This window comes from Brassica oleracea, chromosome C9 (assembly GCF_000695525.1).
Source record: "Brassica oleracea var. oleracea cultivar TO1000 chromosome C9, BOL, whole genome shotgun sequence".
Taxonomy (NCBI): Eukaryota; Viridiplantae; Streptophyta; class Magnoliopsida; order Brassicales; family Brassicaceae; genus Brassica; species Brassica oleracea.
In genome coordinates, this window is record NC_027756.1 from 52,933,390 (window position 1) to 52,961,145 (window position 27,756).

At 36.7% G+C, this 27,756-nt stretch overlaps 6 protein-coding genes and 1 long non-coding RNA gene across 10 annotated transcripts; all 7 read right to left on the bottom strand.

Moving 5' to 3' along the window:
- Window positions 1-1,149: 1,149 nt before the first annotated feature.
- Window positions 1,150-3,441, bottom strand: LOC106318947 (probable leucine-rich repeat receptor-like protein kinase At5g05160). The gene is made up of 2 exons (XM_013757121.1): window positions 2,016-3,441; window positions 1,150-1,941 (listed from the first exon to the last, which is right to left on the bottom strand). Exons 1-2 carry the CDS (start codon window positions 3,280-3,282, stop codon window positions 1,325-1,327), a joined length of 1,884 nt encoding a protein of 627 aa, XP_013612575.1. The 5' UTR covers window positions 3,283-3,441; the 3' UTR covers window positions 1,150-1,324.
- A 2,120-nt stretch (window positions 3,442-5,561) lies between these two features.
- Window positions 5,562-8,365, bottom strand: LOC106319117 (probable mediator of RNA polymerase II transcription subunit 26b). Its single transcript, XM_013757356.1, has 8 exons — window positions 7,380-8,365; window positions 7,220-7,288; window positions 7,066-7,148; window positions 6,926-6,978; window positions 6,622-6,792; window positions 6,269-6,537; window positions 6,103-6,184; window positions 5,562-6,031 (listed from the first exon to the last, which is right to left on the bottom strand). Exons 1-8 carry the CDS (start codon window positions 7,839-7,841, stop codon window positions 5,913-5,915), a joined length of 1,308 nt encoding a protein of 435 aa, XP_013612810.1. The 5' UTR covers window positions 7,842-8,365; the 3' UTR covers window positions 5,562-5,912.
- Window positions 8,366-11,677: 3,312 nt separating this feature from the next.
- On the bottom strand, window positions 11,678-14,638 carry LOC106319287 (putative SWI/SNF-related matrix-associated actin-dependent regulator of chromatin subfamily A member 3-like 1). Its single transcript, XM_013757574.1, has 3 exons — window positions 13,136-14,638; window positions 12,776-13,067; window positions 11,678-12,693 (listed from the first exon to the last, which is right to left on the bottom strand). Exons 1-3 carry the CDS (start codon window positions 14,579-14,581, stop codon window positions 11,885-11,887), a joined length of 2,547 nt encoding a protein of 848 aa, XP_013613028.1. The 5' UTR covers window positions 14,582-14,638; the 3' UTR covers window positions 11,678-11,884.
- A 97-nt stretch (window positions 14,639-14,735) lies between these two features.
- LOC106319288 (leucine-rich repeat extensin-like protein 5) lies at window positions 14,736-16,248 on the bottom strand. Its single transcript, XM_013757575.1, has 3 exons — window positions 15,887-16,248; window positions 15,753-15,810; window positions 14,736-14,844 (listed from the first exon to the last, which is right to left on the bottom strand). The coding sequence occupies exons 1-3, from the start codon at window positions 16,082-16,084 to the stop codon at window positions 14,795-14,797; spliced, it is 306 nt and encodes a 101-aa protein (XP_013613029.1). The 5' UTR covers window positions 16,085-16,248; the 3' UTR covers window positions 14,736-14,794.
- A 2,225-nt stretch (window positions 16,249-18,473) lies between these two features.
- On the bottom strand, window positions 18,474-19,416 carry LOC106317107. Of its 4 annotated transcripts, none has more exons than XR_001265059.1 (5): window positions 19,382-19,416; window positions 19,223-19,283; window positions 19,025-19,101; window positions 18,799-18,887; window positions 18,474-18,572 (listed from the first exon to the last, which is right to left on the bottom strand). It is a non-coding gene; the product is annotated as an uncharacterized LOC106317107 (long non-coding RNA). The 4 variants fall into 4 exon arrangements; XR_001265060.1 differs by having other exon boundaries at window positions 19,215-19,283; XR_001265058.1 differs by having other exon boundaries at window positions 19,223-19,289; window positions 19,382-19,400.
- A 2,670-nt stretch (window positions 19,417-22,086) lies between these two features.
- Window positions 22,087-22,599, bottom strand: LOC106315338 (zinc finger protein 6-like). Its single transcript, XM_013753070.1, has one exon. It carries the CDS (start codon window positions 22,597-22,599, stop codon window positions 22,087-22,089), a length of 513 nt encoding a protein of 170 aa, XP_013608524.1.
- Window positions 22,600-26,374: 3,775 nt separating this feature from the next.
- Window positions 26,375-27,539, bottom strand: LOC106313629 (transcription factor PCL1-like). Its single transcript, XM_013751498.1, has one exon. The coding sequence runs from the start codon at window positions 27,395-27,397 to the stop codon at window positions 26,612-26,614; it is 786 nt and encodes a 261-aa protein (XP_013606952.1). The 5' UTR covers window positions 27,398-27,539; the 3' UTR covers window positions 26,375-26,611.
- Between the last annotated feature and the right edge of the window lie 217 nt (window positions 27,540-27,756).

Here is a 27,756-nt window from a genome sequence, read left to right on the forward strand (position 1 = left end):
TGATGTAAGTTGACTATATAAAACTTGAACATGATCATTTCAAACTAAAGTATAGGTAGATTATAAGCATTTGTTATATTGTAGTTAATATATTTTAAATATTACATAAGTCAAGTGATTCACGTTTTCGTAAAAATAAAATTCAAGTTCATTATTGGGCCGTACTCGTACATAATAAGCTACGTTAAATATGATGTATTTTTAGGTTCATTTAATGACATTAAGTTTAAATTTAATTAAGGAAAACTCATTAATTTATCTGGAAAGACAAGCATTAAAAATAGGTAGGTTTATTTAATGACATTAAGTTTAAATTTGATTAAAGAAAACTCATTAATTTAACTTATATTATTTTTTACTTTTGTAAGTTTAAATTATTTTGATAATTTTTACTTTTTTATTTTTTTAAATTATTTTTCTGTTTTTATGTAAATTGAAAAAAGAAACATAAAGAAGAAACTTGCATCCAAAAAAAAAAAAAACTTCAAAATAGCATAGAAATATCTCACTTCTCTCTATTATCTTCATCGAGATTTCGTTAGTTTGTCGTTTAATAACATATTAGTGTAACAAATCCTTCTGTCACTTTATCAACCGCCTATGTTATCGATTATAAGATATGATAAAAGCATGGCCATCAGTTAGATATCTGAGCTACTAACTAATATTCTATTACAAATTTATTAGATAATTAATACTTAATCAAAACCAAAAAATAAAGCCAACAAAAAATTGACATGTATGCAATTAAGGTTTAAAATCGGTTCCAAGAAATTGTGTTTTAACATATTTTGACTTCTTCTTTCACTTACTTTTCCTTTTTTTATTAATATAATTTTGATTTAACCCTCTGTTAAAGTTGTCCTAAGATATCTTGTAAATCCCCTGTTAAAACTGCTCTAAATCCCCTGTTAAAGCTGCTCTAAAATATCTAAGGTGGAACTCCAAAAAAATATAAATAGTAATTATGAGATAATTTTACCATACAAAACCAAATAACACCTAAGGTATCTCCAATCCTACTCCATTGTTTATTCCAAATTCTATTCTAGAGTAAAATCTTTGCGACGATAGTATTAATGTTGTCGGACCCAATATTTTAATCTTGTTGTGTGTATGGTCTGTTCTTGTGTAGTGGTGACATACTTATATGTGTAGAATATTTCACTCTAGTTACTTCTAGTTTAATGAAACGACGTTACAAAGTGACATTATTTCAAATGAAAGAGAAACAGATTCATAGCAACACCATTCAATAAGACGCAAAAGTGCAATTGATCAAAGAGACATATAGTTCTAGAAACATAGTCTTTTTGTTTCTGAATCATTCAGAGACATTAGAAGTAGCCTCTGATGATGTTCTGTTCTGCTGAGACTGATCACTTCTCCTCACATCTTCAATCATCCTCGCAACCTCATCCATCTTCGGCCTCGACTCTGGATTCCTTGCCACACAAGCCAACGCAAGCTGAAGCATCTGGACCATTTCTTCTTCAATGTTCTGATACTTCAAGAGCTCGACGTCGAAAACCTCAGCAGTCCACTCCTCTCTCACAACAGACCGAACCCATCTCGGAAGGTCAATGACCACGCGCTCGTCCTCTAGACCAGGCTGAGTCAAAGGCGTCTTCCCCGTCAGCATTTCGAGAATCACCACGCCGAAGCTGTAAACGTCTGATCTCTGGCTGACTCTCTTCGTCTCGATCACCTCTGGAGCGTTGTAACCGATGGTCCGCGGCGTGTAAGTCGGGAGGTTGAAGAGCGTGACTAGACACGTGTCGGAGAGACACGGCTCAAGGTCGTCTGTGAGAAGTATGTTTGAGGATTTGATGTCTCCGTGAACGAACTTCAACGAGTGTAGGTAAGAGATTGCTTTTGAAGTCCCTCTCGCGATCTTCATCCTCGTTTCCCAGTCCACTCCTCTGTCTCTTCCTCTGTTTCCTGAAAAAAAAAAACTTTACGTGACCTACAAGCTTCAGATTACAAAAAAAGAAAATTAGGGTTTTACGACTCACCATGTAAGATACCAAACAAGCTTCCTCTCGTCATGTACTTGTAAACCAAAAGCTTCTCGTCCTTCGAATAGTAATAAGCAAGGAGAGGTACAAAGTTCTGATGCTGGTTGATCTTACCAACTACTTCTAGTTGCTGTTCGAACTCTTTCTTGCTCGCCACGACTTCTCTCAAACGTTTCACAACAACAGCAGTCGTGTCCTCTAGAACAGCCTTGTAAGCTGTACCGAAACTTCCTTTACCGAGAACTTCAGCAGAAGCTTTCAAGAGATCCTCTAAGTCGAAGTTGTGATTGCATCTCTCGAAGAAGAAGAGTTTGTTCTTCTCCGGATCTTGAACTCCGCTCCCAAAAGCCAACTCTGGTTTCTTGCTGTTCACTCCACCTATCTGCGTTCTCCCTCGTTCACCGCCTTTCTTCTCTCTCTTCGTCCTCTTCATCAGGCAAACTAAGAACAGGACTCCGAGGAGAAGAACGGCCACAGAGCATCCAACTACGATGGCGATTATGTAAGCTTTACTCTGTTGTCTCTTCTGAATAGGATGGAGATTCTCTGTCAAAGGTCTTGGCAAGATTGAAGAGGAACATGGAGAGAGAGGTGGACCACATAGTAATGAGTTTCCGACGAAAGAATCTTCCGGAGAGTTCTTAAGACTCTCAGGGATGTGTCCACTCAAGTTATTATAGCTCAAGTTTACAACCTTTAAACTAGGGTTATCAAGAGAATCAATATGACCATCAAAAGAGTTGTTTTGAAGGTACAGAACAGTGATCTGAGACAAGTTCCGGAGAGTGGAAGGAATGTTACCGGAGAAAGAGTTGTAAGACAAGTCCAAGACAAGAAGCTGCGTGGACGGCAAGGAATCAGTGAGTTCGCCGGAGAAGTTGTTGTGTTGGAGGTAAAGGTACTGAAGAGAAGGGAGTGAGAGAATATCAGAAGGCAAAGATCCAAAGAGAGAGTTGGATCTGAGGCTAAGGACTTTGAGAGCGTTTAGTTTGCCTAATGTGGCTGGAGGGATCGAGCCGTAGAGACCAACTCCTGGAAGACGGACAGCTACAACTCGGCTGGTGAGGTTGAAGGGTTCACATGTGATGCCTATCCATGAGGAGCAGAGAGAGAGGTTCTTGTTCCAGTTGAGTTTTGGTAGGTGTGGGACTGATGATGCAAAGCTGAGAAGGGCTTGTTCGTCTGATGCTAAATCAGCTGAAACCAAAACTAAGAAGAGGAAGAAGAAGAAGGTGGCCGCCAAGGTGGTGTGAGAAGAAGTCATGGTTAAGCTCTTTTGGTTTACTCACTCCATCAGAGAAAGAGAGTAATGGGTTTCTTGTGTTGAGTTTTGTTTTGTTTTCAAGTGGTAGAGACAGAGTTAAAAGGAAAGTGAGCTCAAATAAGCTAAAGGAACCAATGATTAGTTGGTTTGAATCCATTGTTAAGTAAACATAATGGTTTTTATTCTTTTTATTTATATAAAGAAAAGCAGATTTAAATTCAAATTTAACATGTAAAAAAGAAAGATAAAAGCAAAGACACCGCAAACAAAGGAGGGGGAAAAGCAAAAGCATCTCATTTTTTGCTTCTTCATTTGTTCTTTAAGAGACAAAAGACGATACAAATTAAAGAATATATTGCTTTTACTTTTCTTTGCATCATGCACCATGCAAAACAAGAAAAGGGTTTGTGATCGATCTCAACGAATAATTCAATTGAATGTTATTAAAATCAAAGCGAAAATATAACCAAATTTACGCTTTGATGCTTATACTTGGCTAAATCAGAATTAATATAAAAGTTATCCAAAAGCATTTACCAAAAGAGTAGGTTAATTGTGCTGAGTTTAAAGAAGAAGACCCATCCACAAGACTTTTAACGATTAAAAGAGTAAAGTGTGAGTTTTGTATGGAGAGATAATTACCAAACCAACCACTGCAGTGGGGTCTCTCTATTTTAAATTAATCTTAAAAATTGCATTTAACAGAATTAGGTACACAAGAGTGAATCAAAGGTAATATAGCACTGTGTGAGTGTGCCTAGAGTGCTGCTTTTTTAAGTTCCTCCAATTCATAGATTGGTTTGGTCTAACTAAAATTGAATAATGAGTGAGTGATGGACTGTAATAACACCATGAAGATTGATTATGAAGTGACATTCACATAAGTACTATGGCTTTTGATGATTATTCACCTGTGCTATGATTGTGTTGTTTTTTTTTTTGTTACGGTTAAACACTCAATGATTTTGCATCAAACATCATCAATGCCCGACCTGTCTCGCTCAGATCTCTGGAAAGACAAAACACACATGATCTGTTCCTAAACTTGAGGACTAGCATAGACCATTAAGTGACATTTTACAAACAAACAAGAAAAAGAAAAGCCAGAAGCAAAGAATCCACCTCAATGATTTCACCGTGGGAAAACTATTAAATCATATACATAGTTGAGAACATACAGATATTATCATGTTTCAAAACATTTGCTCCAATTTCTCCTGCTCCTTGACATGCTGCATTCGATTAATTGGAGATGCATTATGAACAAGTGAATCAATCACAAACAAGAGAGATGGAGTTAACAAGGAAGAAAGATGTTAAATGGAATGGAAGTCCGTAGACCAAGCCCAACAAGGCCCATCATGAGCGGGTAAAAATCGCAGTCTTAGCGGACCGAAACCAAGCTGAGCTGTAAGGGAATAAAAAACTCTGTGTACACGCAGATCGCATCTTCTCCACAGAAGTGATGCTAATATTCTTGTTAAATATGGTTTGACTTCTACACGAAAGAAACGCCTTCTTCTTTACGAAATGTGTTATTTTCTCTAACATGCTATTTTACTAGTATTTTATAACACACGGTTTCGTGTTACGTACTTAACTCACTCATTACATAATTGTGGTTGTTGACTTTTCATTTTGTTTGTTGTTAAATGCTTGTTGGTTACTTTTCATTTTGTTTGTTGTTAATATATGTCGGACCACTCTTATTCACATGTTAAAACAACCAACACGTCTATACGATTTACCATCATGTGAAATCAGTGCAATGCCGTTTACTTATTACCCAAACTAGTAGTGTCTGAATCAGTCTCTATCTAACCCTTTTAATATAGGATAGAAAGAGTAGAAGTTATGGAAGGCCACGTGGTACATGTGGTGGATTGTGTGAACGCGTAACGTTATTTATACAAATCCCACCAATAATAATATATTACAAACACGCACAAAGGCTTTCGATGGTTAACATTCCTATCCATCCACGTCAACTCGCACCACCACTAGTACCTCCTCTTCGTTTCTTGTCCACCCACCTTCTTTTAAGCCTTTCAATGCATTTATAAAAGGCATCCGATAAAATTTATATAAATACAATGATAGATAGATAGCAACACGTCAAAAAAACTAAAATAAAATAAATGATAAACAAAACATTTGGTCACATTCATGAACTAGATTTTATTTTATTTTATTTGAGAGAAAAAAAAATGTAGTCATCTGTATCGTGCCCCAAACCATTTCACGTTTCACTATACAAAGTTAGGTGAGGAGCCGGTCAATTCGAAAAAATGCTTTTCTACCCTCTCTTTTACAAATTTTTATATGATAATAATGTAAAGGGGACCTCTCTTTCACTCTCTTGTCAATGCGAGATTTTCTCGCGTCCCTAAACCGAACATGACTAGAACCAACCGGAATAAACTAAACCGGAGCTGTACCGTAAGTCTCAAGAATGTAGTAGTACTAGTAGCAGTAGAAGAACACAGAAAGTAACAAAACAGAGAAACAGTCTAAGTCTGTTTGAAAGAAAAGTTGAGTTGTGTGGAATCTGCTCGTTTCTCCTCTGCTTGTTTATTTCACCAGAGATGATATTTGTGGTAGGTAATGTTGCATGTAATAATAATGTCTCTCTATTTACGACCGTTTGCCCAGTTCCTGTTGTTCATTCCAGGTCTCTTGAGTTGCGGTTTCTGAGCGTTACCTTGCTTTGGGATCGTCTCAAGTACTTGTATTGTTCTCTGCTTCTTGGCTGTTGGCAACATCACAAACATTTTTATTTCAAACTCCAAACAAAACAAAACAAAAGGAAAAGAAACAAACCGTTCTCATGATGTTGGTAGCTCTCTTGAAGTTTCCTCTTTGCAAACTCAAACTTTGCGTCTGCGTCCAGACCTTTAAGTTTCTGCTTGGGACAAGATCAGAAAAAAAAAATGTCAATTATAAAAATAAAAAAAAAACACAAATAAAGTTTGTTGCCAACACTCACTTCTTGTGGAGGTCTTGCAAGTGGTTTCCTCCCTGGGATCATAGGCTTCTCGGACTTGTGACCAGATACCATTTCGTTCTTCATCCTATGTTCTGTATTTTGCTTAAGAGGTCTCCTAGTCCCATCAGCATGTGATGATGGCTTGATAGATCTAAAAGGAGCGTCTTGTATCCTCGTTTGTTGTGTTCCCTCAGGTCTTCTCTTGGCGACATTCTGTGGCCTTCTTTCGTGTTCTCGGCTCTTGTTGTAGTCCCCAGAGTCACAAAGATCTGAAAACAAACATCCCCCAAAGAAAAATTTAATCAAACCAAACTAAAACAATCAAGAGAATAGTTTTTTTCTTTTTAACTCACTTCCATCAAAGTCCAAGGAATCAAAGAAGTCTCCATTTAGCATTTCGAATCCGTTAGCTTCGGGTGTAAAGATATCAACATCATAAGGAAGAGATGGAAACGCTTCTTCTTCTTCATCATCTTCTTCATCAACTACAGATGGATTTGCAGACTCTGGTGTACCTTCAGCACCTGTTTTTTTTTTTTTAAACAAGAAATTAGAACCAAATACTTATGGATCTATTTCAAGAAACCAACAACAAACTGTAAGACGCGAATCCTCATAAGACAGTAAAAAGATCGAAAACGACAAGAGTTAAATTACCAGCTATTTCTTTTGTAGTGCCCACCCATTGATCAACAATCTCCTTCCACTCTCTACATAAACCCCATCATAGAAAACTCAATGCCATATATTCATAATAACAAAGTGTCAATCTTTATGAAAGAATCAAAACTTCATACGCGATGAGAGTCTTTGCAAGCTGGCGAATCTTATCAGAACCATGTTTCCTCAGCCCATTAACAGCCTTCCCGATCACAGTACTCTGCGAGAGAATAATCTCATAATCAATCACTCAACTCCATACAAAACCTCAAGAGCAAACCAGAAACCAACCTTGAGGATATCCACATTCAAAGACATCAGCTTCAGCTTCCTCAAAGATTCAAGTATCACAGAGTGTGACTGCAGCACACAAACACAAAAGAACAAACATTCAAGCTTCCATTAAGACAGCAAATTTAGATTAAAAAAAAAAAAAAACAAAAAACAAAACCTCGTGGTCTTTGTTGAGCAAGATCTCTTTAATCCGACAAACTTCCTTAGACACCATAGAAAACTCCTCAATAGCATCGCTCAAGGCCTCAGCTTCATCATCGTAACTATAATTACCAACAACCTGATTGATGTGATTGCCGTTGTCTCCTCTGCTACTATTAGCTTTGCTCTCTTTACTCCCACCAGCTTCTTCGCCACCATCAACCGCCGCATCATCAATATTAGCCTCCTCCTCGCCGTCTCCTCCGGGGACAGATAGCTCGAGGTGGTCGCAACCGGTGCAGCGATTGACTCTGCAGGAGAAGAGAAGCTCGGCGATTTTGTCTCTCCTCGATTTGAATCTGTTGGGGCAATCGGCGGCGGCCACCATGATGGCGTGATCGATGATCCCGAAGATGTCGGAGTCTCCTCGCCGGAAGTACTCCCTCCAGCTGTCTAACGAAGCTGATGATGGCTTCATCGTTCTTGATCTTCGTCGATCCAGAGGAATTGGATTCTGTTTTTCTCAGGCGAATCTCAATGTAAAGTTAAGAACTTTCTCAGGTGATTGAGATGGAGAAGAAGATCCGATCTCAAAGTTCGGATTTTTTTTTAAATTCGGAAGCAAATAGAGAATCGAAAGGTTGAGACTTTGATGAAGATCAAACGAAAGTTTCGAAATTTTTTTTTTTTTGCCGAATCTGACAAAACTTTCCCGGAAAGGGGAAAATAGAAAATGCACCGAGAAACAGAGAGAGAGAGAGAGAGAGAGAGAGAGAGAGAGAGAGAGGAGATGAGGGGAAAACCAGAAACCAAGACAAGTCACAAAAACAGACAGAGACGAAACAGTTTTGGTTACGTTTTGTCTTAAAAACAAAGTGCTACTACGTAAAAAAACCAGATGTACAATTCTATTCTACAAGAAAGCTCTTTTTTTTTTAAATTTAGAGATATAGTTTTTTTTTTTAATTCTGTTATTCTACTACTACTCTTCTTCCCGGAAGTGTCTTTGTATCTGTTTGGTAATAAGTTGGATTTTTATTTTACTTTACGGCTTTCTCTTTTGACCCCCCTTTTGATCGGTCTCATTTGGCTTTTCATTTTATTGAAAAGAATTAAATAAAATATTCATTCCATCTGTTCTCTTGCACATGCGTTGTATGAAGGACGATGACACGAGTTAGTGTCGACAAGGTCAAACTATTCTACATTTTTCCACGTAACATTTATTGGTGTTACGTTGGAATATGTCAAAAGGTAAAACTTTTACCAACATTCTTTTATGTATATACCGACTTTTAGAGGATTTTACATCATAGCTACTGACACAAATTCATTAGTCAGTAAAAATACGTGAATATAATGTCAGTTTAGTCAGTAAATCTAATTCAGAACAAATGATTTCATTGTTATACTTTAAAAATATATATATTTTGATGTCTAAAAACGTTATAGATCTAATAAGTTGAATAAATAATTCAAGATCAGATTATCATGTTCTTAAATGATTAGTCTATATGATAAATTCAAATTGATATACCTAATCCACTAACAACCTTTGTTTGGGTTTGTAAGAAATTTCTTACATTTTCAATATTTTTAAAAAATCAATCATATTTTGGAATGTGAATGATTCCCACTAAAGCTCATTCTCTTTTCCTTGATGGAAAAGCTAGAAAAAAAAGGAGAAGATGATGAAGGTTATGTTTTTATCAGCTCGTCGACTTTTCCTAAACCATAAGGCCATAAAGGCATTGGTATTGGTGGGACTCAGCCCACAAGCCCTTAACATTTTTTAATAAAGTTATATGTTAAGGGACTTAAGCTAAGGATATTAAAAATTTGGTAGATTATTAGTGGGACGATTTTCAAAGGTTTTGGAGAGGATTGATTCTCGTCGTATTGGAACAGAAGCGAACCGATGTGGATTGAGCTTTGGAGGAGGATCTGGGGATCAAACGACGACGGAAGCTGCGACCTCGCCAACGAAAGCTGCGACCTCGCCAACGGAGATAAAAAAATTTCCCACTCCAGTGAAAAAGAGAAGACGCAGGGTTGGCTTTCAATTTGAAGAGATAGATTTGGAGATCAAGGCTTCGCCATCGCTATCGCCATCGAACTTTTGATTTTTATTTTTGATTTCGATTTTGATTTCGGAATTCTTGAGGAGAACAACAGCCGAACAAGTCACTGATTCCATCGCCCACTCCCGTGCTGCCACGTCGCCTACGGAACGAGCCCGAACAGCCCTTACTAAAGGCCCGTCCCACTCTTTTTTAATTTCTTTTTCATTTATTCTCGACCCATTTATATCTACGGGACGGGCCTAAGGGCTTCCGATACCGATGGCCTAAGGTTGTGTAACGTTTGTTTATAACAGAAACTTAATTTTAGAGAGTTTACTGACAAAATTACTTAAATTACCTCTACTAAATACTGTCACATCGTTTGTTTACCATTATATAAAACCGAAAATATTGTCAATTTTAAAAATCTTCGTTTCTACTTTCTCTATATACAAGTTCTCTTTTATGGAAGATATTTGGACTAGTATTTAGGTGAGAGTATGTGATCACTGATAATCAATCAATCATAGAACCAAATCAATAAAGAGCATTTAGTTATGTTGGTCAACAAAATCAACTAAATAATAATTATTCGATTTTATGCTGTGACAAAACGGAGTTGCACGGATTTGGGGCGGTGATATCACAGCCAATTGCAGAATTCAAGAGGTAGATAGAGTCGCGTCCTTCATTCACCTTCGGACGCGTGAAAAACCTGCGACTTATTTGATCTGATTGCTAACCTCACTGGCCTGTCACGGTCACCTTAGTACGACAGACGTTGATTAGCCAACACGTCAGCAGATATAGTGGCTGCTTTACGGGATTCCGGCGGACCCCACTGTAATTGGTGCGTGTTTTGTGTGGATGAGGAGAGATACACGATAATGATAATTCATCTACCACGAACGGTGTCATTAGTCATTTCCAAGCCTAATAAAATGCAATCAATATGATTATATTTCATGTAGTAACTTTATACAGTACGAAATAATATATACCATTATCAAATCATTTAACCAGTATACTTGTATCATGCACTGTATTGTTATCGTTACGGCTAGCGCAAAACTGAGGTGAAATGTATCATATTTTATGCTGTTCAAACTGAGGTGAAATGTATCATATTTTATCGTTACGGCTAGCGCACTACCACTACTACAATAATGTGTATATTAATTCACCAAACATCAGAATGTGGATAGTAGTACTAATAATGTCTCAAATAGTTTAAAGACAACCTTTTCTACGTGTGTGCTTGCATTCATTCGTTTGTTAGCTCAAAGCAGCTCGTGTGCATCAGCAACGCTAGCTCCCATGCTTTATGCATATTGACAAGCTATTTGCGACACAGCATATAGTAATAGTAATATACAAATTGGTATTAAACATTTAAAGTTATTAGTTTTATGCCATCTTTTTCAACTTGCGCCAGAGAGAAAACTTTTTTAAAAATGATTATATTAAAGTTAAGTGAGTAGAAAATTTTGTTCGTTTAGTTTAGGATGCTAGTGTCTCTTACCACTCTACCACTATAACCGGTCGATAACAACACCAACCGAGAGAAGGTATGATTAATTTTTAATGTTTGTATAGTTGACTATTAGTTTTTCGTGAGTTTTACAACATGAAAATAGAGTAAATGCGAAATGCCCCCTTCGTATTTGACGCCGTTTGATATCTGCTAAAGATTAAAAGTCCTTTTTATAAACGGTGGGTTGACTTTTTCAAGATTGAAAACGAGAAGTGTGTTGACGTCAAGTAAAACATGTTAGGTGAAGAAGAATACTCCTCATAATAAGTATGTAACGCCCACCTAAATTTTAACTAATTATACAAGCAATACAGTGATAGCAACAAACTCAAGTTATTACGCTTAAGCAAGAAAGTCAATCATCATCTTATAAGGCATAATAAGCAAACAAAATTGAACTGAAACAAATTGGACAGAACTGAACCAAACGTGAAAAATGTAATATCTACTGCTAACCATGTTTACTTATATCATAAAATGTTTTTTTTTTGGAGAAAAATGGTTATATATCATTAAATGTTTTGGGTGAAACATTGCATTTGATGATTATGTTTTTGATCTGAAACATTACTTAGGTTGGTATAGTAGATAAACGAGAATTAGATACGTTTACAAAAACCGTTTTAATCACACATTCATACAACTAGTGCTACTATGCTCACTTGTGCATGGCGACAAATAACAATAGTAATATTGCTAGCGGTTGGATTAGTCGTCTTTTGCAATCCCCTGAGCCAGGAGCAGTACAAAGATTAGGCCATTAAACGTTATGTACAAGCGAACCCTTAATTAAACTAACTGAGACTGAAGCATCCGTTAGCCATATCCTGCGGCTAATATATCTTAAGAGAGAATATGAAAAGAAACGGTAAAAGTAAAACTCTAGGTGAAACGGTAAAAAAACTAAGGCATTATTTTAAGAGTTCAGAGTGACACGAGAGCGATCACGTCTTCAACGTTAAACTCTCTTTGATCCTTCCCACGCCTTCTTTTAAAAGCTTCATTAGCAAGATTCTTCTTCTTCTGCTGAAGCTCAAGGACACTCTCTTCGATACTGTTCCTCACAATCATCCTAATCATTTTAACCTCCTGTTTCTGCCCAATCCTATGAATCCTGTCCATGGCCTGTTCTTCAACTGCAGGGTTCCACCACGGCTCGAACAGGTAAACTCTCGAAGCTGCAGTTAAGTTTATACCAGCGCCAGAAGCCTTGAGGCTCGCAAGCAACACCACAGGTCCGGTTAACTCCGGTTTCCCAAAGTCTGAAATGACTTGAGTCCGTTTCTTCACAGTCATTGCCCCATCCAAGCGTAAGACGGTGAAACCCGCGGCTTTCAGCGGGGTTTCTAGTAGAAGCAGCATCTTCCTGAACTGGGAGAACACAACAGACTTCGTGTTGGGGTTCTCTTGTCTTGACGCCATGAGAAGTGATAGTAGAGCCGTGACCTTTGAGGATTTGGTTGAAGGTTTGGTCTCTCCTCCGTCGTTATCTGGAGCTTCAGGAGGAGGAGGAGCGTTGAAGAGATCGGATTGGGTTAGAGAGCCACGGCAAAGAGGGCAAGAAGGTTTAGTTCTTTGAAGGGTTTGGAGAATGCAGGACCTGCAAAAGATATGAGCACATCGAGTGATGATGATGTCTCTCGGTGGAGAAATGCAAATGGGACAGTCAAAATCCTCGCCGTCTTGCAATATAGCAACCAGCTTTTGCAGCAGCTCTGGCCTATCAGTCACATCTGTTTCACAAACACACACAAAAGACTTAACCTTTGCAGCCACAAGCAATAACAACATGCAACTGTTTTGTTTTGTTTTTACCTTCTATAGATGTTAAACTGGTCAAAGATCTTAGTTCAGGAGGGCATAGAGAAATATCATCACAGAGCTGTCTAAGCCGTAAGATTATACTCAAAACCGTTGAGTAGTTTCTCATCAAGCTTCCACTGTTTATGAGATTCTGCACAACACCTTTGGCTTCTCCTTCCATGTGATCATATAACTGACGCTCTTCTGCAGATAGTTCAACATAACAAGTCCCAACAGTCTTAGGTGGTAAACCAATCGAACTCTTCTCCTTTGTTCTCCTCAACGAGATTGTCGCCATCAAAACCTGAGAAAGCATACAAGTGAATACTATCCAGCATACAATGAAAGCATATAATTGAATATTGTCTTCACCTGTAAACGTGAGAGCCCGTTCTTATTCCCTTGACCAAGCGGGCGTTGAATCAAGCTCTGCCAGTAACTCTTTATCGAAAACGGCTCAAACCTGAGAAACGCCATCAGAGAGTACAAATCAAACGAACCATTCTGGATAGGAGTTCCTGTGACAGCCCATCTCCTAGAAGCCTTCAGATTACAAACCGCCTTGCTCTGCTGAGCATTTGCGTTCTTAATGGTGTGCGCCTCATCCAAAACTATTCTCAGCCATTCCATCTTCTTGACAGGAGAATCTTCCCAGGCTTCCTCAACCGCCAAAGTGCTGTAAGTAGTCAGCACTATATCATACTTCATAAGCTCATTAACATCGTCTGTCCTCTCGCCGCCATGGTACATATACACCTTCAAGCTCCCCGGTACAGTGTGCTCTTCCAGCTGAGTAACCCACGCTGAGAACACAGAAGGCGGACAAACAATCAACGTCGTCTTCTGAGACACAACCTCATCAGACTTAACCTTCTTCCTAGCTACACTCTCACTGCTCTTCCCTCTCCCTCTCTTTCTACCCTTCTTTTCTCCAACATCAAAAGTCTCCTCTGTACTGGTGGATGCATCCCCGTATCTATCGAAAGCTATCAACGAAAGTAAAGTAAGAGTCTTCCCCAACCCCATATCATCAGCAAACACACCTCCACGCAAAGCCTCAGGCCTTTTATCAGTACGGTAATTCGTCAAAACGTTAACAAAGTCTCCACCTTTCTCCTCCCAAAACGGAGGAAGCTCACCATCCTTCTCCCTATTCAACAACCAACCCAAACCTTCCTTCTGATGAGCGAAAAGCTCAGACTTTATCACCTCCCTAGGCGGCTCAACCTCAACCATCTTCTCCTTTTGCTTCACATTCTCATCAACAAGCTTAAAAATCTTATCCACACTCTTCTTCTCCCCACCACCACCCATCCGCTCCTTAACCACCACAGCCTCAGACAGCCCAAAGGAAGTGTCCGAATCCGAAATTAAAACCAACCCAGCTCGCGAAATCGCCGATTTAACATCCGCCGTCTCCTCCAGCTTCGCAAAGACGTGAACTTGGCAGGGGATCTTGAACCTGTTGGAGCTGGAGCGAGTGTTGGGCACGATGCCTTCGACGAGGATCTTGCGAGAGTCGATCAGAGGCGAGAGGACGGCGGCGACGGCGCGCTCGATGTGGCCCACTTGGAGGGATCGCGTGTTGAGGACTCTGATTGCGTTCTCGTCGTAGAGATTCGAAGGCTCTCGGACGAGGCCGACTAATTCTCGGCCGTTGATTCGTCCCGAGTAGTACTTTAGCCCTACGATGTTCGCGATGATGAATCCAACCATGTATCGCTCTGAGATTTCGTCCTGAGATTGCTGCGCGGAGGAGGGGGAGTCGTCTTCGTTCGCCATGGGAGAGGAAGAGAAGTGTAGAAGTAACCTAGACATTGTGAACTGTGACTGTAAAACGGAGAGGAGGAGGAGGATACTCGAAAGTTCAAAAACCGCCTCTTTTTCGAAAATTGGGTTTTTGCTCTTATAACCCTGTAAAGTTTGTATATTTCAGATTGTACCTCAAAGTTGTAGAAATACATTTATACACCCCCACGCCAGCGTTGCAATGGTAAACGATGATAGAATTAGGGTTTGACTCGTTTCCCGTTAATTAGAGTTTGACTCGTTTCCGTTACTACATGTAAACGGTTGACAGCCTGTCGAAACAACCGTTACAAATCGTTTCAAACCGCTCAGAACCGCTCCGAATCTCTTAAAATCAAAATCTGGTTCCAGTTAGCGTTTGCGGATGGATAAATAAATATAAAATTATTTTCAAAATATTTTAAAATTTTAAAATTAAAAATTTTAAATGGAAATATTATATATATAAATATGTATAAAATCAAAATCTGGTTCCAGTTAGCGTTTGCGGATGGATAAATAAATATAAAATTATTTTCAAAATATTTTAAAATTTTAAAATTAAAATTTTTAAATGGAAATATTATATATATAAATATATACATATTTATATATTAGTTTAATTCACAAACAATATCATAATTTGTTTTATAAAAACTTTAAACTAACCATTCGTTACAATTTTTTTAAATTAATATACACATATATAAAGATATACACATATATAAAGATATACACATATATAAAACAAAATAAAATATTCTATTAAAAGTTTTAATACAAATCTTCAAAACAAATTTTATTAAAATTATAACTTTCAACTAATTTAAAAAGTTTAATAAATAAACATAATATTTTTATTAACCATATTATATTGATAATTATTATATTTTAGGTCTATTAAGGTCAATATACAAAATGTGAGTGAAAATTGCAGATGTGTACATTTTTTTTTAATAATTGGCGAACCAAGTAATTTATGTGATGACTTGCCAATTCTGTCTTCGAGATGACACATTTGTATTATGTGTATCTTATGTGCTACCGGCGCTTATGACAAAAAAAGGGTTTTATTTCTATGGAAGGGGAAACGTAAACTATGAATTGAAACCGGATACAGTTTTAATAATTGAAGATATAAGAGATTGAAACCGAATATAGTTTTAATAATTGAAGAGAGAAGACTTGTAATATATTTCACCCAGACGACCACCCCTTGGTAGGGAAGAATTTTCTTCGTGAGAAAGGGCGTCCGAAACCTGAAATTGCATTCACGAGACATAATTAACCGGTTACAAGTTAACCCTAGCCAAGTCAAACTGTACCAGAGCTTACTTCTGAGTAATGAGGGTGGTTAACGGATGGATGAGAAGGAACTGGTGGCGATGGTTGAAAGAACTGGTTGTTGTTAGGCCGCGCGACGGCCGAGGAGTTAACGGCGCCGCCGTAGAAGGGGTGTTGGGGAGGGGGGAAAGGGTTGGAGTTGGTGAAGGGAGGAAAAGCAGTGAACGGAGGAGGCAGAGAAGGATCCATGGATTTAGAGAGAGAAAACAGAGGAGGAAGAAGAAGGTGATGAGATTGTGATTCTTTAGAGAAATTTGTTTTTTTTTCGTTTTTCTTTTCTCTTTTAATTTTAACTAAATTAAATTATGGTCTAACATTTTTGCAGTCAAGAGAAAGAGTTTTTGAACATTCCCGATTCTTTGCATTATTATCACTCTCTCTCTCTGCAACCGTCTCTTCAGATTCTTTACCTTCCCGATTGTATTTCTTTTTTATACGAATAAGGACACTCTCGGTATTACTCAAAAATGCACTGTTATTTATCCACTTACCTAATATAATTATACTAGTGGTGTGCCCGCGCTACGCGCGGATTGTTGCCATTTGTTATATTCATATGTGTAATTTGTTTTGTAGTTTCTTGTTTTTTTGTATTTGATATTCGGTTAGATGTGCCAGTCTTGTATTATTGTGATGTGATTTTTTCATGGAAGTTGTAGAAAATTTTCATGGTGGACATGTGTTTGGTTTATAGTGTTTACTATAAGTGACGGCAACATCTGTGCCCTAGGAGTCACCACTCACCGTCTAAAGCTTGAAAGATGTGGTTGGTGTTATGTGTTTTGATCTCAGTCTCACCTTGAATCGTCTCGTGTTCCTTGTTTGGCTCTTGAGAGGAAAGATAGATTTTTCTTGGAATCCAATTTTTAGTTTTAGTATGATTACCTGGCTAACATGTATTAGAAACTCATCAAGGACGCCTTTTATAAAACAAATCTGTTTGATTGTTCTTACGATTATTTGAACTCTTAATGTTTATAATGGCTATGAATGTTTCAGTGGCTGTTTATTTGTTTACATTTAGTGGATAATAATTGTGACTGGTGACTTTAGAAACTTGATTTATTTTAGTTGTATAATTGGAGCGTGGAAAATATGGTTTTTGTCAAAAAGAGAAGCAGAGACGTAACCTCTCTCTAAGAGTTTTCAAAGAAAAAAATCAGGGTCAGGGGCCGGTGGTTTCACCACCGCCGCGTCACCTCTTTTCTTTTGTATTTTGCTTTTTGTGTGTAAATATTAATAGGATCTTCGGCGTAGTCTGATCCTTCCTTCCGTCTGCGGATTACTTCTTCGGTTTTAGCCGATTTATATCTTCGCAAGGCGATATTTTTGTTGTGTTTTGAATAAACATCATCTACTCTCCGGTTTTAGTTTCAAATTCCAGTTGTCTCTTTGAGCTCTCATCTTCTCTGATGGTTATCCTCAAACTCTATTACTGGATGAAGTCAATCTTTGTCGTTATAAATCTAGGCAAAGTATTCAAAAGGGTTAGAGTTCTGAGTTTTGCAGATTAACCTCACCGGTTTGTTTCAAATTAAGAAAAGCCAGAGTTTGCTCCCTGCAAGTGTTTTGGCAATAGTTGGTACCAAATCGTTTGAAGGTATTTGGAGTTCTTCACATCCAAAGGAAGAGATTGGAGATTGAAGAAACAGAGGCGCGAAGGAGAGTATTGGTTTCAGATCTACTGGAAAGGTGTTTACCGATCTTCGGTGATGAGGAAACAAAAGCAGGGTTGAAAGAACATAGTTTTTTCAGGTGAAATCTCACGAATTCGGCGGTTGTCGTTTCACGGTGTCGACGGTTTCCGCTTCACGGACTCGACGGTTTCTGCTTCACGGCCTCGACGGCTACCGCTTTGTGTGTGCATGGAGGACACGTGTTAACACGTGTTGCGTGAAGCTTTAAATTTAATGTTTTCTCTATATGGATTTTTCATTGTATTCTGAAACCTTGTAAAAGTCTATTAGGGTTTTAACATGAATGAAAGTTATGTTAAAAAAAGAGAAGCAGAGACGTTTTTGGAAGAAGATCATATAATATATTTTAGCTTGCATATCAATCGATTAAGACTTACTTGCTATGCTTTTTCATAATGTTTTAACTTCTGGAGTTTGTCAATTGATATCTAATAGTTTAAGGATGTTGACAATTACTACGACATAAGAGCATCACCAACCATGTTGAAAAACTAAATTTGGTGATTCGGTGCTATACTTTTTGTGTCATTTTAACCATTACACCAAAAATAATTATTTTATCATATTTAGATATTATGTTTGTTCAATTTTTGTAATTTTATGTTTATAAAATAGTTACATTTATACTTTTTGGTTTAACAATATTATATTTTTATGTATTTATTTTATATAAAATATTATATTGAAATTTTCAAACTACTCCATCTGTTCCCGAAAGTAAGATTTTCTAAAATATACACGCTTTTTAAGAATTTAATAAATGTTTCTAATTTAATTTATTTTTAACTTTATTATACATTTTCCAATAACTTTCCACCAATGAAATTTAATTAATTCAAATATTCTCAATTAATGTTTCTCAAAAGTATAAAAAATTCATCAATAACAATGGCTCAAGATCAACAAATAGGGCTCCAAGAATATGGTTTCCGGCTCCAGTTTCGCAGACGAAACTGTTGAAAGCGTCAATAGTCGAATCACTGCTAAGGAACCAAAACAAAGCTATAATCAGGTTCTTGGCTTTACAAAAAAAAACTTTGATCCACAGAAAATGGAGAAATTTTGTACAAAAATGAATCAAATCAATGAATTCCATTGTGTACTTTTTCCTTTTCTTGAGGGCTTAGTTTAAAAAAGGTAAAATTAGCAGGGGAAAGTGTATTCTCACTGAGTGTAGATAGTGCAATGGGAGCTAGATGTTTCCACCTCAGCGTTCTTTCTAAAAATTGAAGCAAGCTTTCATCCTCGATATACTGTCAATGTCTTCCATGTTTCAGCCAGATGTTCCTATAAATCTGAAAAATGCCAAAAATAAGGTTTTAGCTCAGAAAAAGACAGAGATTGAAAGAAAATGAATAGTTTGGTTCAACAAATTACAAATCAATAGTTTGGTGTTATGCTTGAAATAGTTTCGTATTTTTTATGTATTAACCATTCATTTCGACGTCATTCTTGGCTTCCTAAAGCTGTAAGTGAGAATGTAATGAACAGAAGTGTCTCATCAACAGCCTAGTTAAAGAAACACAACTCATAGTTTAAGAAACACAACTCTTTCGATCAGTACAAATATGCTGTGAATGCAAACTCTGTTGTGATAAACGCATATGAGAACAATATCTTACATTCTTACCTGAGAGAAGAACTCCATTTGTTGAGTTTCTTTTAACGTCAAGCCCCTCTTTGCCTTAGGCCTACGACTTGGCAAATTTAGAACATGTAAGTGATGTTTCTAGATGAACATTAACTCCCAATAATAAGAAAACAAGAAGGAAAATTCCCAGCACAATACCTGATAGTGGACCTTGATTTTGTCTTCTTTGTGAGGCTGAAAATCACATTTCAGAGGCTTGAACTGTAAAAGTGAACAATTGCAATAATGACACTTCCAATCATGCAGATTGAGAGATCAAGTTCACCATGGAAGTTAGTACCAATTCTTTCCAAAACTTAACCACGTGAAAGAGCTTTTCAGCATACCTTGATACCAATCTGCAACTTTGTCACATCAGCTGACTTCTTTGGATAAGTTGAAGATGAGAAACAACGACATAAAGCAAGGGAGATCATATCGATTGCAAAGGTATGGGTTTTCGGAAACAGAGAAGACCAATGAGATTAAATCAGATCGCATATACCTGATGATAGAACAGTAAGCAGAACCAAAACTCCAATGCAGGATGCATCATCTCTTCGTTATCTGAGTGATTATACGGTACATCTGCTTTGAGTTTTGACTTTGATAAAGACCTAAGTGATTATAATTTGGAACGACACCGTCGGGATCGAGAGCTCCAGAATGGCGCCACCACTGAAGTAGAACGACACCGTCGGGATCGTCACCGTCTTAAACCCGGTGAGATCAAAACACATGTCCAAGATCGAGACGGCCGAAGTATTCTTATGCAGCGACATCTTCGCCTTCTTAAACGCACTTCGCAGCGCCGCGTAAACTTTCGGCGGGAGGCGAGAGATGACGGTTCCGGTTTTGCCGAGAAATACAGAGGTGGTGAAAAGCTTGAGACTTCAGAAACGTTACTTTGCCAAGGAGCTTTAAAATCTGTTTGAAAAATGAAGATTGATCACGGTTATGGGGAAAAAGATGAGAAATTTACCGAAGCTTACATTCTTATTTATATAGATCCGTAACCTTTGAGGAGGGCGAGGGTGTTACTGAATGCAAGTTAGTGGAGGTTCTGGTTTAATGGAGTAAATGGAAGCGCTAATTACGCTAATTGAACGAAAGGGTTATGCAGCCGTTTTTGCAGCGGAAGTCCGATCGATTAGACGGCTACGTTGTCTCGACGCATAGGATGAAACTGTATATGAGACCGTACTTGGACCAACTTAAATCATGAAGCCCAATGTTTGAGCAGCCCAATACGCTTACATCGTATGTTTGAGCAAGCTGCATGTACACGTGGCACATTTTGCCCCATCCTTCCAAATGAGGTGGCACTCTGAGGAGGGACTCAAGTCTACTTTATTGTATAAGATATCGTTGCTATCTAGTGCAAAAACCTATATTTTTATTATAATTATATGTTTTTAGATTTTTATAATGTTATAATATGTTAATATTGTTAATTTATTATTAAACCGCTGCAATATATTATAATCAACCAGTCGCAAATATCCCGCAAACGCAACAATTTTTCAAACGTTGTGCCAGTCATACAAAACGCTTAATAACGCTTAAAACCACAACCACCCGCATCCGCAAACTCCCGCACCCGCATCCGCAAACTCCCGCACCCGCAACCTCAACCGCTGCGTTTGAACCAAATGTGTAAGTTGTTGCTTTTTGTATGTTTACTTTGATTTATACAGTAGTAATTAGTAATTACAGATGCAGCCAATATCCAGCTTCATTATACTTTTCAAGTCAATAAATTCAATTTTTTTAAATTTCAGATTGTATCTCAAAGTCTTAGAAATTCATTTGTATACCCCAACCCAGCGTTTAAGGGCAAACGATGATAGGATAAAGCAAGTGTGAGTTGTTGTTTTTTCAGGGGTGGGCACTTTGGATATTTTATCGGTTCGGTTTGGTTATTTCGGTTCTAATTTTTTTCCAACTGAAGTACACTATAAGTAGTTTGGTTTGGATTGATTTTGGTTTGTATTCGGTGTGGTTTGTATTTTGGTTCGGTTTAATCGGGTTCTTTTAGTTTGGTTCTTTTAAGAAAAATCATGTTTTAAAACATAAACACACTGTCATGAAATCATCATGTTGGTGACTATGAAATCATAAAGTATGTAAACTAAATCAAATATAAAACTGAAATAAATATCTTTAAAAAACATAAAGGGTTTATAAGAACACAATCAAATCGAAGTCAACTACAGTAAATAGAAAATTAAAAAAAAACTTGTTAATAATGCCTCTAAAAAAAATAAACTATGTAAATTAAATCCAATTTAAAACTGAAATAAAAACCTTTAAAAACCAATTTTTTTTATAAGAACACAATTAAACCAAAATTAACTATAGTAAATAGAAAACTGAAAAATAACATCATTAATAAAGTTAATAGTGACTTTAGTCTTAGGATTTTATTATATTGTATATTGCTAGTATGTTTAATTCAATAATAACAAAAACATTGGTTTCTCGGTTAGGTTTAGTTTAACTCGGTTTGGTTCGGATCGGTTTCGGTTGGTTCGAATTGGGAAAATCTTAAACCGAACTATTTAATAATAGACTTTGGTTCAGTTTCGGTTTGGTTGGTTCAGTTTGACTCGATTCGGTTTAGTTTTTTTTGCCCACCCCTAGTTTTTTTATAGTTACTTTGATTCATACACAACACATGTAATGCAGTCAGTGACCAACCTGGATATACTTTTTCAAGTCAACATTTTTGGATTTGATATAATATATGGATGGTGCTGGAAAACAAAGGTGGTCATTTAATAAAATCAAAACGGAATTGAAAACAAATTAGCAATATATAACCCATAGGTTTTAGAAATTATTTAAAGCACAACATTACAAATTCAAAGTTTGAGCGAGAGAGAAAGTGAAAGGTCATCATCTTCGCTAGGTTCTTTAGGTTGAGCTTGAGCTTGTAAGCTATTTCCAACAGCAAGACAAAGGTTTAAACACCAAGGTGGTGGTGGTGGCGACGTTGGGGACAAATATAGTTGAGGTGGAGCCATGACGGATTGGTATGGATTTCCTCTAATGGGCAAACTTTGGTCTGTTCCTTGACTTTGATTGTTGACCATGGTTAAGTTGGTCAGTCCATCAATGGTGTAAGGGTACATATTTGGATACGGCTGGTTCATACTCGTCAACATGGCATGGTTTTGTCTTTCCGTGATCGTTCTCTCCATCTTGTGAGCATTTTGGTGACCACCCAATGCTTGTCTTTTAGAGAACCTCTTGTGACAATACTTGCATTTGTACTTCAGTTTCTCTATCAACTCAGAGTCATTCTCGCTAACATCACTAGCGTAACTTGATTCTGAGGACAACATATCGACATCTATCAGATGATTCAGATCCATTAGATTTTTCAAGGTTCAACTTCAATGGTTAGGCTAATGGGATTGCACCCGAATGGGTATTTAAAGATTGAGACTTAAAGTGTAATTTTAAGATTATGGAAAGTTATATATTTAGTTTTCTGATGTTGAATAGGATATATTTAAATGCATATTGACGGAAATGGCAAGATACTTATTGAAGATAATAAACAAAGACTAACTCCAGTACTTATCTATTAAATCTTTCATTACAAGTATAACACATAAGGTAACTTTTTTAATTGCTAGATATACATGAAGCAATTTCCGATATGGCTTTATATGGTAAGTTTTTTCTTAATTACTTATTGCAATGATATTAGTTAAAATTAGTTCCAAATATTTTTTATTTCCAAAGTAAGTGAAAATTTGGTTAATAGTTTTTAACTTATTAATAGATATGAGATATGGTTGAAACACACACATTTACTAAAAAAAGTTAGACTATAAATATATAGTAATTCTCTCTTGTAATCACCTTTAGAAAAGATAATCTATAATTCTTTTATAAGAAACTGTTCTTTTTAGAATTTTGGTGTTTTTCTTTATTTCATCTGATAGACCAAATTGGGTAATTGGTTTTCCCATATAGAATTTTAAAAAATATAGTTGAAAATATAGGCAAGCGTCCATATAATTCAAACAATGCCATTATGTAGTTCAATTTAAGCTACAATATTTCAATTCTTTTAAATTGGACTTGAAGCCGAGCTTATTTTGTAGCCCATGAAACTTTTCCTTTCTTTTCATAAACAGAATGAGTTCTTTTAGGAGTTGGTATTGGATTCAAGAATTTAATTGATTTTGAAAGAGTTCAACTGAAGACATGAATAATAGATTTTGAAGTATTTTAAATGATTTAATGAGGATTTGAATGCATTTGTCTACTTCGTTCATTTTAGATTTTAAAGGAATACAAATAAATTTGATAGAAACCAATTACTTTATATTTGACGAACTTTTTGAAAATAATGCCAAATAAAGAACACATCAACATAGGTCTCCTACCGCTGGGGAATGTGATCAGTTTACTAGGAGATGAGAAAAAGAGAAAGAAAAGAGTTCACATTTATAGACATGAACTATTAGGTATGTTTGGTATGGCATTTACATATGTTTTATTCCAACTAATGTTTCCAACTTAAGATGACATTGGAGGCAATAGCAAAACCTTCATGACTGGTATGGCCTTCATATCTATTAGTTTTTTTTTGAAAGGTCATTTTCTTAATCGGCCATTTATTCTAATTATGTAATTTATGATGCAACTTGTGTAAGTCCAACGGTCACAGATGCTGCAGAGACATTGAATACACTGAAGTATTCAAAACAATAAGCAATGGTGCAGAAGCGGCCGTCTGCACCTTTAAATGATATCTTCATTGAGCTCACACCATCAAGACTCTTCTAGCTAGTAAATTTTTATATTTTCTTATGGCTTATAACCATCACAGGGTGAGTGTGATTTAGGATGACTAGTAGTATTTAACTATATATCTCTCGAGAGTAGTTATAAATCATTTTGATCAGAGTTGTATGGTAAGGAGAGATACTCCTATCTTGTAACAGCTTTTATCATTGAAAAACAAAGTATATATTATATATCTTGGCTTTTGTAAACGCCACATTGGGAATAAGTTGAATGTATTCTTCACCTTGTTGCGGCTTGAAGAATCAACTTTCGCTTTATGTTCTTGTCACTCTTGTCGAAGTTTTTGTTTCAGCTAAACTTTGTGAACTGTGAATAAGAGATGGAGATATTGAATGTATACTGAATGCATCTCTTTAGGATTATCTGGAATGGTTTTCGCTTGGTCAAAGACGATACTGGTTAGCATTTTGTAATCATCTCATCATATATAAAATTATGGTAACTTGTAACTTCTGCTTCCTTGCTTATTTTCTTCAGGTGATTAGTGGGATCAATTATTGATCAAGCTGTGGACATAAGGTAATTTTTTTTAATTGCTAGATATACATGAAACAAGTTTTGATTTGACTTTATATGATTAATTTATTTCTTAGTTATTTATTGCAATGATATTAGTCAAAATTAGTTCCAGATTTTTTTTTATTTCCAAAGTAAATCAGGACTTGTGAAAATTCGGTTAATAGCTTTTGACTTGTTAATAAATATGAGATATGGTTGAAAACACACACATTTACTAAAAGAGTTAGACTATAAATAGATAGTAATTTGCTCTTGTAATCACCTTAAAAATAATATCTATAATTCTTAAATAAAAACTGTTTTTTTTAGATTTTTGGTGTTTTTTTCATTTCATCCGAATAGACCAATCTGGATAACTGATTTTGCCATATTAAATAAAGAATTATAGTTGAAAATATAGCAAGAGTTCATATAATTCAAATAATGTCATTATGTAGTTAAGTTTAAGCTACACTATCTCAACTCTTTTAAAAATCACCTTATTTTTTTAAAGTATGTTTCAATGTTTGGACAATTGAGTACATTACTTTGGAGGTAAGAAAATTACACTATTATCTTTTCAGAATCCAATTAAAATGGATTTTTAGCCGAGCCTATTTTGCGGCCCATGAAACTTTCTTTTTCTTTCTCATAAACGAAATGAGTTCTTTTTTTTTTAAACAAACGAAATGAGTTCTTTTAAGTTTTAACCACACCCTGACTAGGACAGATGTTGCTCTAAGTGGACCGGCCCATTTATACCCGAATGTGAACAAAAAAGTCAATTATCTCTGAGTTCTCATAGTACTGTTTTTTTAATTTTTTTTAACACAATTCTCATAGTACTGTATTTGTTAAAATCTGAGAGCTGTGGTGACGACGCGACAGTTACAGTCGTAGTTACCGTTAATGATAGTATGTTTTGTTTTAAACTTTATTCAATTTTTTTTGGTACACATCGCAATAAATTTAATTATATTGAAGTGTGTTTTGTTATTATGGCATTCATAAATTTCGTACCAAAAATAAAGTAATAATTAGGAGGACTTTTATAGGGGGGATGACTTTTATAGAAGCAGATCAGAACATGCCAGCTAATGAACCCACCATCATTGCTTTTAATTGATCCCCTCCTACCCAATAGATAACCTATAGTTTTCCATTACCAAGATTATTAATAATTAAATAATAATAAAAAATCGTGATTGGGTTTGGTCCCATAACCGATTCTGTGTACATAAATGAAAAAAAAAAAACTAAAATAAAATAGGGTATGATTAAGGATAGAAGAGCATCAGATCCTGTGATTCAGATTCTGCCTGGCACTGTCTAGTCTTTGCTTTTTGGCTGCTTCATGTTCTCTGTACACTGTACTATTATTGAATGAATGGTTTGGTCAATAAATACTACCTCCGTTCCCAAAAATAAGATGTTTTAGATTTTTTTCTTGTTCTACAAACATAGATTTTCTATATTGTTAAGGTACTTTTTTATACTTTTGAGGAACATTAATTGAGAATATTTGAATTGATTAAATTTCATTGGTGGAAAGTTATTGGAAAATGTATAATAAAGTAAAAAATAAATTAAATTATAAATATTTATTAAATTCTTAATAAGCGTGCATACTCTAGAAAATCTTACTTTCAGGAACAGATGGAGTATAAGATATTTTATACATAGATACACTTTTTTTTGTTGCTATACGTATATGCAACATGGATTTGGCTATTACCAGGTTCTTGAATTTCACAAGAGGAAGCAGTTGCAAATGCTTTAATGATATATTCGGTGCAAAGCTACAAAGCAACTTTTAAGAAACAAATCTAAACTCAAAAAAGCAAAATAGCACACATTAAAGTACTTGGAAAATCAAATCTAAACAAGTGAAAAAGATCACTTTGTTTCATCCAATTATACAGAGAAAACTCATGTCTTAATATACTACAAGATCCGGTCACAGAGACCTTGTAATGACCGGATCCACATTGTACAAAACAAAGACACCATACAACTCAAATTTTGTGGATGTTCCAAATATATAAATAGTTTTTTTTTTTTAATTCAATTTTCTCGAGTTGGAAATAGAGTCAAGACCGTGTTGGCTCCTTGTTCCAGATCATCTGCATAGTTAGCCACTTGGCTCCTAGTGAGAACTTGTTGCTGCTGCTGATGATGACTCTGCCTAGCCAAGAACAATGACTGGTCCATCGCTTTCCCGTTGCTGTTATTTGCATGAGAGGTGAAATTCACGGCGGAGATTTGCCGGTGGAGGAACTGAGGCTGATGATGCTGAAGAGACGCGATAGGGACGAAAGAAGGAACGAAATGGTCGGAGCTTTGTCTAGCAGTCGGATGAAGGAAATGCGTAGGAACAGGCGAGCTAGCGAAGAGATGATCCGACTCGCCGACGTCGTTTCCCCCGCCGCCTCCGCCGGACTGCATCCTCTTGAGGTAAAGCCGGTACTTCTGAAGATGGCTGGCGACGTTCTCTCTGGTCAGCCCGTCGACGCTCATGAGCTGCATGATGGTTTTGGGAACCGCGTTTTTGATCCCAAGATGCGCCACCGCGTCCACGAAGCGCTTGTGAAGCTGCGGCGTCCACACCAGACGCGGCCGTTTTAGCGTCCTTGCCGGCTCGTCTCCGGAGGAGTCCACGGCGAACTCGGCTGAGGAGTTGGTTTGCTGCGGCGGCGGCGTGGTTTGAGGCTGAGGTTGGTTAGGACTTCGGAGATCGAAGGCGATGGCGAGATCGGGAGTGATGAGGGACTGAGATAACGGTATGAGCTCCTCCGGCGACGGGAGCTCTTCTTCCCATTTGGCAAACCAGTTGTAGTCTTCCTCTCTCATCTTACAAAGTCAAAGCTAAAGAGAGAAAGCATCAAGAGGAAACGCAATCTTAGAAATGAAGATGGAGAGAGAGAGAGAGAAGACTATTGATTTTGAGGCAAAGACTTGAAGAGACATCAGAAGATTCTTTTATATTTTTATTTGGTCATCTGTTTGTCTGAACGTTGAGTTAGAGTTATCATCATTAGATTCGACCGACGCCTACTTTGGCGCGTGGCAACCACTTATTGGCCATTTTTAGTCTCTTTTTCTATTAACTTTTGATTCTAAAGAACAAATGACATTTTGAAATTAGGGAAACCTAATTTTAGATTCGAATAGATGAGTAGAGTTGCTAGATTAGTTTTTCAGAAAGAAAG